The sequence below is a fragment of the Colius striatus genome, chromosome 1 (genome assembly GCF_028858725.1).
Source record: "Colius striatus isolate bColStr4 chromosome 1, bColStr4.1.hap1, whole genome shotgun sequence".
Lineage (NCBI taxonomy): Eukaryota > Metazoa > Chordata > Aves > Coliiformes > Coliidae > Colius > Colius striatus.
In genome coordinates this window covers 140,677,673-140,696,245 of record NC_084759.1, presented here as the reverse complement: position 1 = coordinate 140,696,245, position 18,573 = coordinate 140,677,673, and the positions used below count along the sequence as shown (strand labels likewise).

Sequence of the window (18,573 nt, the reverse complement as noted above, 5' to 3'; positions counted from 1 at the left end):
AAGTTTTAGTTTGAGAAAGAATCCTGCTTGTTGCAGATGTAACTGTTAAAAACAAAAATAATGGAGTCCAGGACCTTGGCTAACTGTCAAAGCAGGAGCAGAAACATTCCCACTTTAAAAGCATAAGATCTTTTTCATCAGTCAGGATTTTTTTTGTTGTTGTTGCATCTAAAGATTACTTTTCTCAAATATAAGCACTTGAATAAAACGGCAGCTGCAAATTCTGAGGTTTATGGGATTTGTTTTCCCCCTCCCCCATACCTGTTAACGATTTTCCATAAAAACATAAACTGTCACAACTAGCAATAATCTGGAGCACATACTGAAGTTGGAATGTATCCAAGAGTTACCATGTTGTTTTCTGACACATGGGAGAGCACCTGTGTAAAAATACTGCCAAGCATACACGTGTAGGTTTTCTGTGTATGGATTTTTGGTTTATTTTTAAGAAAAGGATAAGTAGTAAAAAAAAAAAAAATCCCTTTCTCAGTTAATTCTGGAGTCATGAAACTCCTGGTTGTCTCACTTATCCTAAGGAGATTAGTCTTCAGTTCACATATGCCAAATGTTTTTTGCCAGTGCCTACAGCTGATGACTCTCCTCCTTAGCCCACTGTGTTGCTGCAAGACAGATGGATGTGTAGTTCCATTTGGACAGATGGACAGGTGGATGTGTAGTTCCATTTTCTCCTTAATTTGACACTTTTTACAAAATTTACAAAATATCAAAGTATTACAAAATATTTTTGTTATCACAAAACACCCCCCTAGTCACTGAATACATTTCCTGTGACTTCACTATCTGCAGGAGAGATGCAATAAGAAAGCTAGATAAATGGATAGGCAGAATCAGACCAAGCTCTGCAGGAATGCATGCTACAACCATCTTCAGTATTCTGCATCAAAAGGGTACTCCTTGTGAGTTCTGCACCTGAAGGGAATAAAAGATTTAATTTGAGCCATAGGATTTTTTGTGTGGGTTTTTTTTAATATTTCAAGCTGCAGTGGATGTTTAGAAGAAACACCAAGGTGGAATTTGAACTCTGAATGGATTTGTTCTGTATTTGTTTTCCTAGGCAGTATGTGCTGTTTGTACAGTGAGAAGATCCAAGTGACTGTCATTCAGTCTCTCCAGGCAATATTTAGATGCAAAACCTCTGTGTATATAGTATTCATAACTTAAGTGCTTGGAAAAAACAAATCCTGAACGCTACCACTTACGTGTTCATTGTATAGGCTCTCCAGTTTCTGTTAAAGCTGAAAATAGTTGCCATCTCCTCTGTAGTCAATTTGAAGTCAAACACCTAAAAAGAGACACAACTGAAAATCACCTCTAAATAAATCAGAGACTGTAAGCAAAATCCACAAAATTAAAGAATGAGTCTAAAAGGGAGGCCAGCTCCTTAGAAGAAAAAAAACCTGCTTCCTGAAGGAGGGAAAGGCATCTCTCAACTTCCAAGAACTCATTGGCAGAGGGAATTAAAAAAAGAAAGTATGCAAAGTTGCAACTACACATGGTTCAGAGACTTTGGGTGAGCACATAGTGTGGCATGCGCCACTTGAAGGATGCATCTTCTTGTCCTGTTCAAAGAGGCCATCTACCAGACTTTCATATTGCACTTAATCCAGCTAAGCCTTTTGAAATCCTGATGGCCAGTTTAAGTCAAGGACCACTGAATTAACCATGGAGCAACATGGCTTATGGACACCTGGACTATCTTCTTAATAGTGCTCGCTCTATATAAGGCTTTTCTGGTGTACTACTATAGTTGAGTGCCAGCCAAGCATTACATGCCAACTCATCTGCTATCTGCAGAACAGGGGATGCCATGCAAAGTGACTGCTAAGATTATCAACATACTGTTTCAGAAACCTTTATTCCCTTGTGCTCTCCAATTGTAACCTTAAGTTTAACCCTCAGTAGAGTGTAGGTAAACAGAGGCAAACAGTTCATCCACTTTCATGAGGAGGCTTTAGAAAGGGTGAGAGGATCACTGCTTGCTGTGCCAGCCCTGAACATGCCGTGCACCCAGCTCACTCCAGGCAACTCACCTTGAAGTTCTCCACAATGCGCTGTGGCGTGACAGACTTGGGAATCACAATCACATTTCTCTGGATCTGGAAGCGAAGGAGAACCTGTGGGAACAGAGCACTGCGTCATTCTTCCTGCTCTGGAGGAAGCAGAGCCTGGTCCAACAGCTATTCTTCTTAAGATATACCCACTGACACTACATTTCAAACCATCCCCCTCCCTGGGGCCTAGATAGCACTTCCTGAAGGGCAAAGAGGGAAAAGGTGGAACCTCCCATGAAAGACCTCCTTTCCCATCCAGTTTTGAGACAATCAAATGCCTGGACTTTATCAAGGTTCCATTCTTTCCAATAAGACTTGAGATGAGAAGACTGAAACATTACAGCACCTGAAGATGGGTCAAGAGAATGTTTGCTGCCAATGATCACAGTGCCCTGGCAAGCACTGCAGGCCACATGGTAAACAAACCTGCACTGCTATGTAACACCAGAGGAGAGCATCACAGGTGATGGGGAATGAAGAGCCAGCTTATCCTCTGCATTGTCATGAGCTGTCCTGTGGTACAGGAAGGGGCACCCAGTGTCCAGCACTAACATACCTGTGCTGGGGTTTTGTTGTGCTTGGCTGCAATCTCTTTGATCTTGGGGTCATCCAGAAGGGAAGGATCCTCTGGCTTAGCCCTACACAGAGGAAAGATACCAATAGAAACCTGTATTTAGATGAATGATGCACTTACTGTCTTCAGTGCTTGAAGCACACTCCATGCCAGCTCCCTTGCAAAGCACAAAGCAATCTTACCATGGTCTGTCAGGAGAGCCAAGGGGACTGTATGCTGTCACAGCAATCCCTTTGGATTGACAGTACTTGATCAGCTTCTCCTGGGTAAGGTATGGATTACATTCGATCTGCCAACACAAGAGTATAGCAGTATAACTGCTGTAACTCACTCCAGGGATTACTTCCCAATGCACTTAAAGGAGAATTTTTGTCCTCATGTGCCAGCCTTTGCAAGATATTATTCAACCTTAGCTTTGTGCAGCACCCACTCTTACAGTGAGGCTTCTTGCATGTCTGGGTCTTTGCCACGGGGAAAGAGCTTTTCAAAGGGATTGCCTTTGGCTTCTTTGGCCTTGAATTACCATGTTCTGAGGTAACTCTTCAGATTTTTAAGCAGTAGTTTAGCAAATACTGAACATCTGAGTGCCTTGTATATTCACTAAAAATGCAGACTTGAGTTAGAAGGTCATGCTACATCTGCTCTGCTGTCCCTACTTTGTTCTTGTCATAAAATCCCTTCTCTTGTGAGTTTGTGTGAAGGGGTTCTATAGGTATCTGTAGATTTTTTTAGCCTGCCATTTTTCTAACTGCATGCAGAAAAAGTGTTAAAGTATCCTTCAAACTGTGAAGCTAGAGACTAGTACTTTTAGTGAACCTTCAAGAACTACTGAATTCAGAACTGTAAGAGATATCTTAACCTAAACCTGTAGTTACTGCATAAAAGAGGCCAGTAGCTGCTCTGTGCAAACAAAGACTAGGTGATTTTTTTAATGTATATATACACAATTTAAATAAATGTTTAAAATCTTCAGGGCAGAAGCCAGGAAGCCACTGGTGTGCCAATAATGCTGTTTCTGCATGTACAGTTAAACAGACCTCCTGTTTCAAATTAGATGACTGAGTGAACTGTGAATGCACGTGCCATAGGTGCGTGTGCTGTGTGAACCTGCTATTAATAACAGATTGATGCTATTACTAGCAGAAGAAGTAAGGTATGTTAAGAAGTTATGCTTGTAATTTGTGTACAACCTCATTCCCTGTCAGGATACAGGAGATGTATGACATTCATCTGCTAATTCAACTGTAATAAAGTCTTTGTAAACCCTGACAACTGTTCACTTTGCAGCTTACCTGGTTATTTGCAGGCTTGTACTTCAGTCCTGGCTTGTTCAAGATTCTTTCAATCTGCTCATGGTTAAAGTTGGAGATTCCAATGGCTTTTACCAGACCAGCCTCCACAAGATCTTCCATGGCCTAACACAAAGGGCAGCAAAGTCAGCATGCAGTGTACAAAACAGGGTCTGATGATGGTCTTCCTGTTATGGCTTGTTGTCCTTTTTGGGAATAAAAAAAGACAACCATTTGGAGTTGCAAAGTTTGTCTCCTGGGGGAAAGCGTGCACTGGTGTATTGGTGCCATGTTGAAAATTATGACGATAGGTAATGTGCTGTTAAGCCAGCACTGGATGGCTGTACTCCAGGCTGGAGGCAAGATCACAACCTAAAATACCTTTATTCGTGCAAGCTATATTTTACCAGTTTAAGAACTGAGGTGAAGAGAGTTCTGGGGTTGCTAATGGTCCATCAGTCTGGTCTGCAGCTCCACTGAAAATCATCAGCTTGGCTAAGCACCCATGTTTTGAAGGCTAGATTATATACCATAGGATAAATAGTAAGAAATTTGTGAGTGCTGAAGGTAATGAAAGCATGGAAAAGATTGCAAGAACAAAAGACATGATTCTCCCACCGTGGCTAAACTTACCTCCCATGTCTGTAGAATATCTGTGTTGCTGGATATAGAAATGCCTTTGTCATCTGCAGGAAACAGCTCCTCTCCTGCCTGTCCGTGAGAGAAAAAGTGCTTGAAACACTTGTATGAGAAGTTAATGATAACTGAGAGCCATAGCAGCTTTGCCTTCGCACAGAAGATACTAATACTTGTCTACATCATTCAGGCAGGTTTATGGCATTTTGCCAGCAGCCAGTGCTATTAGCAGGGACAGGTATATCTCCTGGAGCCAGCAAAGTGACAACCAAAACACACACAGATGAACAAGTCACACCACTTCTGGAACAAAGCAGATCAAACAAGCTTGTTACACTCTATCATGGCTATTAAGAGAGAATAAGAACTGGGTTTTGAAGATTTGGGGTTTTTTTAAGAGTATAAGGACCTGTTTAGGTCCCAAGAATATTTTATTTGGGTCTAGGGTGAGCTATACCTGCTGAACAAGGTATTATGTACACACACGGGTCTCCTTTGAGGAGAACCTCAGTTGAATTTGGTGGCACTAGGAAAATCAGAACATCTCAGACGTACAAGAACAGAAATATATATCCACATGTCTATGTTGCTCTACACCTAGTGTGTTGTGCAGATATCAGAGTTTTGTGGCATGACACTTACTCAAGAGCCTTTTCCACGTAAAACTAAACATGACAACTTTGGAAGTCCAGCCCTTAGGATTCTGAGATGAGAAACAATTGACATACTCAAAAACAACAGATCAAATGGAGATTTTAACCTGTCTCTAGCAGAAAGGAAAAGCAAAGAACAGAAATAGTCTGAGACATCAACTCCCTTGAAGTACATGAAGTATGAAATGTGGATTACAAAGTCTCACCTTTAGAAATCCCGGGTCTGTGAAACAACACTAAGGCTCCTGTAGCAAAAGTCAGCTCAATCTGTACCATATTAAGGACTCAGTGATTAAAGACAGAAATGGAAAATAGAAGCATTTTCTTCCACTCTGCAAATCTGTAACATGCTTAGGGAAGAATTTCTGTCAGGCATCAAAATAGGTCCCTCTTTCCCACAAAGTCATTGGCAGAGGAGTATACTTTGGACTTGTAGAAGACAATACATAGCCAAAAGTAAAGCAGCACAAGTCAAGCTTGCAGCTGGGAGGCCTGATCTTAGTGCTAGGTCTGCATCTCTCCTCTCACATGGGCAGAGGATGCTGTGCCAGCAGCAGTCTCAGAGGCAGAGATGAAGAGCTGGGCTCACATGGGCAGAGGATGCTGTGCCAGCAGCAGTCTCAGAGGCAGAGATGAAGAGCTGGGCTCACATGGGCAGAGTTAAGCTGTGCTGGTGTACACAACAGACACAAGCTCCTCGACTGGAGCAGCAGTAGTGCTGCAAGTGTTACTGGCAGTTTGGAGGACATCTCCCAGGAGAACAAGCCAAGGGCATAGCAGTTACTGTACCTTGAACCCAAGAGGCCAGTGCATGAGGTAGAGATCCAGGTAATCCAGTTTCAGGTCAGAGAGAGTTTTCTGACAGGCTCCCTTCACCAGAGGCTTTTCATGAAATGTGCACCACAGCTAGAGACAAAAAAACAAGGCACACTCTGACCTCCTGAGTTAAAGCTTTTGGAACTCTTCTGTCCAGTTCTTGAGAGGGGAATACCTTTCCCCTTTGGAAGGAGATGTGAAATTAGGCCTTCCTACTGCTCTTCAGGTGGGGCTTACTCTGTGACCAGGACTGGCCGAGGATCAATGACACCATGGGCAGCATGTGTTGTTGGGGCATATGTAGTCAAACAGGATTGTAAACCGAGGCAGTAGCCCTCTTCTATTAGTTAAGACATGTAAGTGCCACTCATTACAGGCAGATATGAGTTAAAGAGCTCTAAATTAATCATTTAAATGGTGTGTCAAATACAAGATTTCCTGCATAAGCAGAGGAAAAATCAGCTCACTTTCTGCAACCATTTGAGCTTAACATGTACTTTTCACAGTCTCATAAAAATGGAGGATGGGGAACATATCTTAACTAAAAATAAGTTGACAAAAAGAAGCTTCCATCAGTATTGACCTGAACTATGCTCTGAATTACTCTCTACTATAGTACCCAGCTTTTCCCCACTGCTCTGAATTTCCTCCTATGAACGTGTTCTACACAAAGCAGGCCTTCCCCTGGATCCTGGGTCACTGAATCCTTACCTTACTGACAATGAAGAGGTCATTTCGCTTCACAACACCTTCCTTGATTTTCTGCTGGATCCCATCCCCAACTTCCTTCTCGTTCTGGTACACGTAGGCACAGTCAAAGTGGCGGTACCCAGCATCAATGGCAGCCATCACTGCAGCTGCTATTTGCCCAGCTGTGGACTGAAAAAAGGAAGGCGAAGATCCTAAATCAAAGTATACAGGTGATTCCCTAGTTATCTAGGAACTAAAGAAACACATATAAAGGCATTTTAAAAAGAGCTCTTTCATGCAGTGTCCTTAAAGCTAGAGTCCTCTTAAAGATACAGGCTCCTGGGCTTGGAGTCAGCCTTTAGCCATTTATCCATAGCCCCATTCCCACACAGGCGCAGCCTAACAGCCACATAGAACAGAGCCCCTAACACCAGGACAGTTCTCCAGAGCTGTACCAGAGGAAACTGAGCTTTGTGCCTGCCTCTTCACTCTGCAAGAACTCATCACTTTCCAGTGCTGCATCTGAGAAGAGAAACAGTCAGCAACTGCCCAGCTGGGGAATTTTAGTTTGCTGGAGAGGTCAGTGGTCCACACCTTAGTCATCTGCATCACACTTGTACCATGTACTTGTACAATGCTCTTCCCCTGGGCACATTCCACCTGCAATTTTCAGGTTACAACATATGCTTCCTTCAGGGATGGGAGAGATGTGCATTTCTATGTGCCTCTGTACCCTGAAATGGCACGCAAGAGCTGTACACAAAGAAGTGTTGACATATCTTGTTCATACAAATCCAGGAATGTTTGTTTTCAGACATTGTACAGATGGACTGATCCTGCAGTCACGGTAACGGTGGTGCAGATCTCCTTGTCAGAGCTTGTCTGAAATGCTTGAATTATCTTCTAAAGCTGTAGCTCCTTGCCAGGTGACCTCACCCTGGTTTTCAGTTAACTCATCACCGAAGCAGAGACCAACCCCACCGCCCCACCACAGCCACACACCTGTCTGTGCTGTGGAGTGGGGCAGGCGAGGAGAGGCCCAGGCAGTCGCTGCAGCCGCGGGGTCAGGAGGGGACCCATGAGATGGAGGGATGTAGGGACCACCTCATGGGACGGGATTCATGGGCTACACATCAGACCAATATGACCAATGCAGAAGCTGTTTATTGTTCGCTTTCTACCTCTATATATATGATTGTTAGTCACGTACATGTGAATACACAAAGCTTAATTGGCTGCTCTATCTTGTAAACATGCTGTGCATGCAGCACCTGCTTTTTAATAATTGGCTAAGCTACATTCTCCTCACGCTGCCCTTGCTGCTTTTTTGGTATGCTTGCATCCTATTTTTATGCCCCACTTCATCTTATCAGTTCTTTCTCAGGGCTGTCTGGCTCCTTTCTCAAGGCTGTCTATCTGTGCACTTCAAGAGGAGAGCTGTACCTCAAGGCTAAAGCTGCCTGCAGCAAAATCCTTTCCCACAGAGGGAGGGAAGAGGCCACCCCTCGCTGACCGGAGAAGCGCAGGGGTGGGGTGGGCGTTCTGCCAGGAAGGACGCAGAACAGGCTGCGAGAGGCAGCTCAAGAGCAGCGCGGGGCTCCGCCTGCACGCATCGCCGGACCAAGAGCAGCCCCGGCGGCGGCAGCGCTGAGCTGGCTCCAGGACCCTCAGGCCGCACCCGCCTAGACCCTCTCCTCAGCCCAGAGCGCTCGGAGTCTCCTACGGCCCGGCCGGGAACGCGAGGAGATGGCAGGGAGACTGGCCACAGAGCCACCCGCTCCGGGAGCGAGGTGCCGCGGCCCGGCCGGGGACACTGCCGAGGTCCCTGTTACCTTCCATGTGCCCAGTCCCAGGACAGGCATCTTGGCCCCAGTATTCAGCTGCACACAAGTCGCCATGGCTTCCCAAAAACGCTGCCGAGGAGCACCGCCCGCCCAGCCCTTTAAATAGCTGCCGGGCCCGCCCCGCACCGCCCTGGGACAGCCCCTCGCCTTTGTACAGCCGCTCTCGGTTAAGTGGAGCCGGGATGGGTTGGTTGGTGCTGCTTTCTTCGTGGCTTTGGGCTGTGAGCCCTTGAGCTAGAGCAGCGTCTCCCCACCATAGCGACGGTAGCCCGGACTCTGGCAGAGCTCCCACGGTGCGGCTGGCCTGTGTGAGCTTGGGAGGTTTCAGCCTTCGCTGCCCCTTCAAAGGTGGCATGAACACAGCCTATGCTTAGGGTAACAGGAGAGGAAAAGTGTGGAGTTTTGCAGGGGTAACATGCAATGCAGTGATTTTAGAAAAGAACTTTATTTTTAGGGTTGGAAGAAGCTTCTTTTAATGTTTTTGGTCTTTCTGAGAGTTTTTAATGAGTATCATAGAATCATAGAATGGTAGGGGTTGGAAGGGACCTTTAGAGATCATCTAGCCCAACCCCCCTGCAGAAGCAGGTTCACCTAGATCAGGTCGCATAGGAATGCATCCAGGTGTGTTTTGAAGACCTCCAAGGAAGGAGACTCCACACCCTCCCTGAGCAGCCTGTGACAGTGTCCCATCCCCCCTCACAGTGAAATAGTTTTTCCTTATGTTTAAATGTATCTTTTTGTGTTCCAGCTTCATCCCATTACCCCTTGTCCTATCACTACATACAATAGAAAAAAGGAATGCCCCAGCCTCCTGACACCCACCATTTAGATACTTGTAAATATTAATGAGATCCCTCTGCAGTCTCCTCTTCTCTAAACGGCCCCAGTTCCTGCAGCCTTTTCTCATAAACAAGATGCTCCAGGCCCCTGATCATCTTGGTGGCCCTGCGCTGGGCTGTCTCCAGCAGTTCTCTGTCCCTCTTGAGCTGAGGAGCCCAGAACTGGACACAGGACTCCAGATGAGGCCTCACCAGGGCAGAGTAGAGGGGGAGCAGAACCTCCCTTGACCTGCTGGCCAGTCTCCTTGATGCAGCCCAGGATGCCATCACCGTGACGATCACATTGCCCCTCTATTCTGAGGGAGGCAAGGGCCGTATTTCAAGATAAAGTATGGAAGTGTAGAAATAAATGGCAAATGGGTCAATAATTTCACATTACAAACTGGCTTTGAAATTTTGCAGGTAAGAACATGCTGTTTTGCTGAAGTAGCCACATCCCAGTGGCAGGGGTGGCAGGGCAGGAAGAATATACCTGCAGGATCCAACAGATGCCCAGGATGTTATGTTAAGGCCATCTGAGAAACTTTGCTGCTTGCTTACATTTGCAGAACATATTCAAGTGCATTAGATGGGAGTGTCATGGTGCATTTTTCTTTGGAAGCCTTGCCCAGAGCAGATGTCCAGCTGCTTTCTAACTTAGTACTTCTTGCTTACCTGAGGGCAGACAAGGTAATTGGTTGTCTCTTCAATCTTCCTCCTGTTTTCAGCAGCACTATCAGCCATCCTCAGCAGCATGTGATGTTCCAATTACATCAGAAGACAGTTATATAATGCAGTGTTTGCTTATGGTTTGTCTGGATTTGTTTGCTATAAATCTGCTCTAAGTATGCTCAGACTCCTGCAGTTTGTTTCAGGGGTCAATGAAAACAACAGAAAGATTGTGATAGTAGGAGTTCTGTTAACAGCACTAAAAGCTGTTTGCATGAGAAGCCTGCTGCCATCCTGGACTTAACGCTTCTTTTTCCCCTTCCTACTGGGCCTCCCACAGTTCGGGGAAGCAGACATGGACCATCTGCAGAGCTGTAGGAAAGCTCCCTGTGCCAGTCGTGGCACTGTGGCTACTGGGCCCTCCTGCTAAGCACTGCTGGTGGTGGCTGAGGGACTGAAATTTCTATCCTCGAAGCGTGGCTGGTACTGTCAGATGATGGTGGGGAGAGAAGTACCACCTGTCTCAGTCAATGACACTCCTGGGTAATGCTGTAAACTAGGTACTTGATAAAATACCTGAGGGCTCTTTGTGTGAGATGAGCAACTGTGTGTGTGAGGAAGGGTCTGATCTGCTCTGTGGGCAAAGGTTGGTGCTAAAGCTGGATGCTTGGTGTAGTGCCTTTCAGGTTTGTTGACAGTTGTCTGCAGCAATTCCACTTTACCACAAATCACAGCTTGAAGAGATGAGCAGCGTTTGCATCTGAGAACAAGACTCAAAATGATCAAAATGGGTAGGCCACAGTGGAAACAATCCTTATCAGGAGGAAGGGTACTTGGTTTGCTCCTGGCCTGCTATGGGATAAATTCCAGCTTCCTGGGGACTGGCTGCCCTCCTGATGCCTGGAGGGAAAAAACATCACACAGTTCTAGTGGTAAGAATTGTCCTAGGAAGTGTTCATGCCCATTAAGTGCAAGTTATTTCACCTCCATTCACAGGAGAGGGAGAGTCTAAAAAACAAGATGGACTCCAGCCAAGGGCGGCCCTGGCCCTGGGCACAATGAATCACAGAAAACGTGGCTGCAGTGTTTTGCCCAAACATCTCTTGGCTGTGACTGCAGCTTAGAGGTTGGCCCTGAGGGAGCTGCTTGCAATTAAACTATGGACACTTACCTGGGATGAATTCCCCCAGAGAGACTGCTGCATGGGACCTGGGAGTAAAGCACAAGAATGGACAGCACAGAGTGTTTCAAACATGGAAATGTGGTTTAAAAAACCCCAACAACCCACAAACACATCAAAAACCAGAGTGGGAACACTGCCCCTTGTAGATTCCAATGCTTTTGTTTGCCTATGGTAAGTAATATTCAGCATTAAGATTGGTGCTCCAGTACCTCTTCCCTATTTTCCCCTTCAGTTTGGACATGACATTCTTTTGCAAGTTAAATGTTTTTTATTGTGGATAAGAATAAAATGAACACTAATCTTATTTTACAGGCTGATACTGGAAAAATGTGACTGAAATAAGGCCCAGGATGAGCTGGGAGGAATCTTTAGGTCTGGACATTTCCCCTTTTATTCTTCTTTTTCAGAAAGCTTTAACCTATACTCTAGAAGTTAGTCGTTGTCTTCTACTTTCAGGCAGTGATTAAGCAGTTCATTCTTTCAGGAAGGATCTTCCTTCTGTGCTCACATATCCTTACCCTGCAGCCTTAAGTGGTGTTGATGCAGGACAGAAGGCCATCAGCTGCTAGTTGCTCCTTTGTGTTTTCTGCTTTGCTATTTCAGCCATGCAATGACACTCACATAATGGGTAGAGAATTATTACAGCCCATATTTTGTTCTTCAGAACAATTTTACTGTCTCCTTCCACCAGAGAAAGAAACCCCATCCAGTGTGACTGAACACACAGACTATGCCTTTGCTGGCAGGCAAAATACAGTGTGCAAGCTCCATAGTGGAAAACTCTAGGCAACAGCAGAAGCTCATTAGACCCCAGAGGCCTGCAGAAGAGCAGGATAAAGCCATCTTCAGTATTCTGCACTGAAAGGGTACTCTTTGTGATTTTTACACCTGGAGGAAATAAAAGAGGAAGAATAACTGTCAAGGCTGAAATAAGTGCTATACAGAACTGCAGTGGGTGTATAGAGGAACCCTCAAGGCAAGCTCTGAATTCTGTAACTGCAGAATGCAAGAGACTTATTAGCATAGAAAAGGCATCCATGAGCAACGAGTTCAATTCTTTTCTGATTATTCAGGCACTAAACAGTGGGAGGACCATGTTACATTCTAGACAAGTAACCTTCACTTTCCACATGATTTCAAATTTCAACATACACCCACGTAAAACAGCTACAAAGTTCCTGTGAGAAGAATAAGGACTACTGAAAGTGTAAGGGTTTGAAGGCAACAAGCTGTCACTTACGTGATCATTTCACAGATCCTCCAGTTTCTGTTTAAACTGAGAAGGGTTGCCATCTCCTCTTTAGTCAATTCAAAGTCAAACACCTAAAAGGAGAAGCAGATGGAAGTGACCGCTTTGAAAATTCAAATCAGAGTCACAAGATGAAAGAATAAGTTCACATCAGAATGGCTGCTGGTTAGAGATGATGGATTCATGCAACAGGGAAAGGAAAAGACGTATCATTTGATTTCTGAGACTCTACTGTTAGAGGGAAGAAACAAACAAAAGCGACTGCCACTTGCAGTTACGTGTACCAGCTACTCCAAGATGTTTGGTGAGCAATTTATTGTCGCAGAATGCCTCTGTGTGGAAGATGCACTTCTCTGACTCCAGAGAAACATGTGGCAGACTTTCAAACTTAAGTCAAGCCAGCTATGCTACTTCTGATGTCCAGTATCAGGAAGAAACAAAATCCTGACTTAACAGGAGCAATGTCATTTAATGACACCAGGGCTCTTCCCTTAACATTGTTTACATGTATTTTGAGGAATGTTACTTGACCTCTAAGCAAGCCCTGCCTGCCACTTGATCCACAAGTCACAGAACAGAAAACACTATGTAAGGTGACTGATAAGGTCATTCTCACACTGTTTAAGTGCTCTGTGTTTCCTCCAGCTGTACTTTTCCCTGTAGCCCTAGCTTCCAGATAGAGCCAAAATCCCAATCCTCCTGTGTAAGGAGGGCTTGGGAAGGGTGAGAGAGGATCACTGCTTGCTGTGCAAGGGCAAGCTGTGCCAGCCCTGAACATGCCGTGCACCCAGCTCACTCCTAGCGGCTCACCTTGAAGTTCTCCACAATGCGCTGTGGCGTGACAGACTTGGGAATCACAATCACATTTCTCTGGATCTGGAAGCGAAGGAGAACCTGTGGGAACAGAGCACTGAGTCAGAGAGAGGCCAGCTTCTGCTCTGGAGGAAGCAGAGCCTGTTCCAACAGCTGTCTTCCCCAAGATAGAGTCATTTGTGCAGAGCTGCGTTTCAAACCACTCTCCCTCTCCTAGGTAGCATCTCCTGAAGGCCAAGGAGGCAAGTGGTGGAGGCCCAGACAGAAGGTTTCCTTTCACATCCACTTTTGGGACAGTCAGTTCCATTTCTTCCCACCTGGGCTTACAGAGGTCTATGCAAGGCTTCCATTCTCTGCAAGAGGACTTGGGGAAGTGTCACCAGAAAATGAATCAAGAGTCCTCTTCTGGTTGAGGGTCAAAGACATAGTAGTAGCATATACTGTGGAGCATAGAGTGGACAACCTGCATTGCTTCTTAACACCACAAAAAAGCAACACAATTCAGAGGGCACACTGATAGCGGCTGTACCTTCTCTTCAAACCATTTCCTTACTGGCTGTGTTACAGGAAAGGGTCCCTACTATCCAGCACCTACCCACCTGTGCTGGGGTTTTCTTGTGCTTGGCTGCAATCTCTTTGATCTTGGGGTCATCCAGAAGGGAAGGATTCTCTGGCTTATCCCTACAGAGGCGAAAAAACCCAACAACAAAGAAAAAAACAGACAAAAATCCAATCATCACTCCAGAAAGATTCTACTCCAGTCATTAAAACATAGATACACACCTGCACTATTACTGATTCCATTAGTCTGAACAATTCCAACTTAAACCACATGAAGCCACTTGGAAATCACCTGTCAGGGCGTCCAAGGGGACAGTATGCTGTCACAGTGATTCCTTTGGATTGGCAATAGTTTATGAGCTTCTCCTGGGTAAGGTATGGATGACACTCGATCTGCCAATAGAAGAGCAGAGACTGAAACTGTTGCAGCATTCCCACGCTGCAGAGGTTTCTTTCCTAGTTTCCCCAGTGCAGGCTGCCTTCATCCTACCCTGCATGTGGTCTGTGTGACACACAAGATGACAGTTCTACAGGGCACCAACTTTGATATTGATCCTTATGTACTTTTTGGATTTTGTCCTGAGAGACTTTGCAGAACTCACTGTTTACAGTCAGAATGGTACCTTGTGTCTGGATTCTTTATGACTCCAGAGAGAATCCCTTCCAGGAAAATACTCCAGAACTTGCAAAAAGTGCTTCAACACAGTAAGGGACAAAATATTTTGGTCCTTTTTATACCAAGAAATATGCACTGGACAGGATTTCCAACACATGTGTCTACTTTGTCCTCCCTTTTTCCATCTCCCCATTGAACTGTAATCAGATCTTTATAACATCTGACAACTATTCCCCTGCTCCCTCTTTGCAGCTTACCTGGTTATTTGCAGGCTTGTGCTTCAGTCCTGGCTTGTTCAGGATTCTTTCAGTCTGCTCACAGTTAAAGTTGGAGACTCCAATGGCTTTTACCAGACCAGCATCCACCAGCTCTTCCATGGCCTAACACAAAGGGCAGCAAAGTCAGCCTCTGGTGTACAAGACAGGGCCTGACTGCATTTTTCCTGGTGTGGCTCGTTTCCCTTCATGCCAAGCACAAAATAACTGTTTGGACCTGTCAGGTTTTGGATTCTCTAGGAGAAAAAGCACACACAGGCAGTATCTGAGCCATGTCTTTTATCACACTAAAGCCCAAAATCATTGTTGAGACTGGGAGATCCCCGAGTTACACAAGGAAAAGTAGACTCTAACTTTACTAGTGTGACAGCACTGCAGGGCTATGCCCTAAGACAAGAGGATTGCAACTTGTCTCTTTCTGCACAATCTGTTTGGGCACTTCAAGAACTGCATGAGAACTATTGTGAGGAAAAGTCCTACAGCCGTGATGAAGTAAAGAATTTCTTCTTAACATTAGTCTGGTCTGCAGCTCCACAGAAAGTGACTGTGCAGCTCAGTGACTTGAGATGCTAATCCAGAGTGAACAGGAATCATAGCTTGGCCAAGCATGTACATTTATAAAAGCTACCACATACGTCTGCTTATTCTTTCCCACTATTTCTGCTATTCCTGCATACATTCTGTGACTGCTGAGGCCACCAGCACTGCTGAGGACAGAAGACATGACTTCCACTGTAGATGAACTTACCTCCCATGTCTGTAGAATATCTGTATTGCTGGGTATAGCCATGCCTTTGTCATCCGTGGGAAACAGCTCCTCTCCTGCCTGTCAGAGTAAGAAAATGCTTGAACATCTCTTAAGAAGTTTGCTTAACACCATAACAACTCACAGCCACAATAGCTTAAACTTATACTACAGGGAAGAACTCTGACTCTTGTCTACATTCAGTGACTCCTTTCTGAGCAGCAGGAGGAATTTAAGGCCTTTGTGCCAGTCATCATTCCATCTGCTGCTGGACCCCTTTTTTTTTTCCCCTTTTTTCCAGAAGGGAATCAGGAAACCCAGTTAGGGACTGGGAACATGTAGCTTTGGTCTACACACCACCAGATCTGCTGAAGTGTTGCGTGAAGTGACAAAACTCAGTGTAAAGCCACTAATACTAGGAACATTAGAAGCACCTTTGAGTACAAGTTATGAAAAGACACCGAGTGAAGTGGGTTTCACAGCTGTTTGCTACTGTTACCACAAGACAGTCTCACTTTCATGGCTTTGCTAACATAGAGCTAAAACAGAGTATGAAAGAAAGATGAGCCTCTCAAAAGCTACAGGTAGAATGAAGACTGATCAGACTGTAGCAGGACAGAAAGTCTAAGACTAGAAACAGTCGAACTGAGACAACAACTCCTTCACTAATCTGTGAAAGGGTTTAGGCCTCCCTACAAGTTTCACCTTGTGAATTTCTAAGACTCCTACAGGCAAGGTCAGCTCTACCTGGATTGTATTAAGGACTTTGTGATTAAAGAGAGAATTGGAAACCAATTATTTTCTCTTGGAAATATTTGATCCCAGGATCAAAGCAGGAGGTAAGCAACCATCTTGCGGCAGAGACCAAAGCTAAAGTAAAGCTGGTTCATGCAACAGACACGTGATTGTCTCTCAGCCAGAGCAACTGTTGGACTGTAAAGCCATATAGCTCCCCAAAAGCTGCCATCATAATAAACAAAACCAAGGGCATTGCACTTACTGTACCTTGAACCCAAGAGGCCAGTGAATGAGGTAGAGGTCCAGATAATCCAGTTTCAGGTCAGCGAGCGTCTTCTGGCAGGCTCCCTTCACGAGAGGCTTTTCATGAAACGTGCACCACAGCTAGAGACAAAAAACCAAGGCACACTGTGACCTCCTGAGTTAAAGCTCTTGGGTGCTGTCCTGCACAGGACAGAAAGGCTCCATCTTCTTTGGAAGGTGATGTGGAATGAGGCCATCCAACTGCTCTTCAGACAGCGCTTGCTCTGCCAGGGAACTGGCCCGTGACACCAAATTCAGTCTGTGCAGTGGCAGCACAGGTATTTGAGCAAGACCATAAAAATGTCCTCATTAGTTAAGACATGACATGTACTGTCTGTTTTTTAGTCTGCCTTTGCAACAGGTGGTTTTTAAATGAATACATATATCTGTCATTCCTGACCAAGCATAAGACTTTTGCACTGAATGCAGCAGGCAAAGCCAAGCAAACGTAAGGCAAGCCACAAAGATGTGGCTGTCACCAACCTTTACCAAGGTAAGAAGCAACTCCAGGATGCAGCTAAACAGCCTGTTTTCCTTAGGAAGCAAGAGAAGAGGATTCTATCTTCCTTGGGACATGTGCTGAGCAGATTACACTGTCCCAGGGTGCCCAGAACCTCCTCTTCCTCACACGGTAGAGAAACCCCTTTGGCAGGACTGGGGACCCGGCTCTGAAACAAGCACCAGCCACCACCAGACTCATCATCTTCACTGTGCTTTAGCAGTCAGTGAGATGCTATTACCAAACGGGTTCTGCTTCTATATCACTCCATGACACTGAGCAGTCTCAGATCTCCACATTTTGAGTTTCTACCTTTGCCTGGTGCTGATTCTTTTTATAGATTTGGGGGAGGGAAATCAGTCTTGCTATCCTTCAGTGTTATTGGTTTGACGAGATGAATACTGCCACCATTTAATTAGGATAAGGGCGATTCTTCTCCCTGCTTAAAGCTCAAAGAGCTCATCATTCCTATTCAATGGCTACAGCAATAAAAATTGCTATAGTTAAACAGGAGTTAAGCTCTATCACTGTGCTGATGAAGTGGAACAAGAAAGTAGTATCAGGAGTGATCCCATTTACATTATGAATGTCTCCAAAGCACTTTAATTTCCTACAATAAAAACATCACAATCTGTTTCTGATTCGAGGCCATCTGATCTTTACCTTGCTGACAACGAAGAGGTCTTCTCGTTTCACAACACCTTCCTTGATTTTCTGCTGGATCCCATCCCCAACTTCCTTCTCGTTCTGGTACACGTAGGCACAGTCAAAGTGGCGGTACCCAGCATCAATGGCAGCCATCACTGCAGCTGTTACCTCACCTGGGGGGGAATGAAGGGAAAAACGGTATCATATGTCTTGATCTGGGATTCTCGCGTGCTGCTCCTTAGCTGGAATGTACCTAAACACACAACGAGGCTTTCAAAGGGTCTTTTCCATAAAGCTTTCTTGGGTCTGTACTCCTCTCAAAGCACCGGAGCCTAAATTCGGCCTCCAGCCGCCCCTCTACCACCTCATTCCCACGCTGGGCTCTACAGCGCCATTGCAGAGATGAGGCTCCAATAGCGGGGCTGTTGCCCACGGTCGGGCAGGCTTTGCCTGCTACATTCAGTGCAAGGCCCCCTCACTTCCCCAGACCTCCTCTCCGAGAGCCGCGGGCAGCCTCCAGAAGGGCTTCGCGCAGCAACGGAGCTTCAGCTCAGGCCTCGGGCTGCTGCAAGGGCCGGCGGGCGGCGAGAGGCCCCCAGTGCCGATAGCCGCGGCCGCACCGCCGGACCGAGCGGGAATCCGGGCGGCAGCCCCGCCGAGACGTCGGTGCTGCCGGCAGCGCCGCTCCCTCTCACGAGCAAGGGACCGCGGCACAGCGGCAGCACCAGGTCCCGCTGCAGGAGAGCCGGCCCCGGCCGCAGTTACCTTCCACGTGCCCAGCCCCAGGAGAGGCGCCTCCGCCGCGGCGCCGAGCCGCACGCAGGCCGCCATGGCCCCGCTGCGCACCGCGCCTCCCGCCGGCCGCTTTCACGGCGGCCGAGC

General features: G+C 46.0%; 2 protein-coding genes across 2 annotated transcripts; both read right to left on the bottom strand.

The window, feature by feature from the left end:
* Positions 1-314: 314 nt before the first annotated feature.
* LOC104559497 (aldo-keto reductase family 1 member B1) lies at positions 315-8,635 on the bottom strand. The gene is made up of 10 exons (XM_062009650.1): positions 8,563-8,635; positions 6,752-6,919; positions 6,014-6,130; positions 4,569-4,646; positions 3,939-4,061; positions 2,829-2,935; positions 2,629-2,710; positions 2,052-2,135; positions 1,221-1,303; positions 315-930 (listed from the first exon to the last, which is right to left on the bottom strand). The coding sequence occupies exons 1-10, from the start codon at positions 8,626-8,628 to the stop codon at positions 888-890; spliced, it is 951 nt and encodes a 316-aa protein (XP_061865634.1). The 5' UTR covers positions 8,629-8,635; the 3' UTR covers positions 315-887.
* Positions 8,636-11,477: 2,842 nt separating this feature from the next.
* On the bottom strand, positions 11,478-18,568 carry LOC133627014 (aldo-keto reductase family 1 member B1-like). The gene is made up of 10 exons (XM_062009661.1): positions 18,457-18,568; positions 17,707-17,874; positions 16,509-16,625; positions 15,507-15,584; positions 14,741-14,863; positions 14,160-14,260; positions 13,906-13,987; positions 13,304-13,387; positions 12,485-12,567; positions 11,478-12,132 (listed from the first exon to the last, which is right to left on the bottom strand). The coding sequence occupies exons 1-10, from the start codon at positions 18,520-18,522 to the stop codon at positions 12,090-12,092; spliced, it is 945 nt and encodes a 314-aa protein (XP_061865645.1). The 5' UTR covers positions 18,523-18,568; the 3' UTR covers positions 11,478-12,089.
* Between the last annotated feature and the right edge of the window lie 5 nt (positions 18,569-18,573).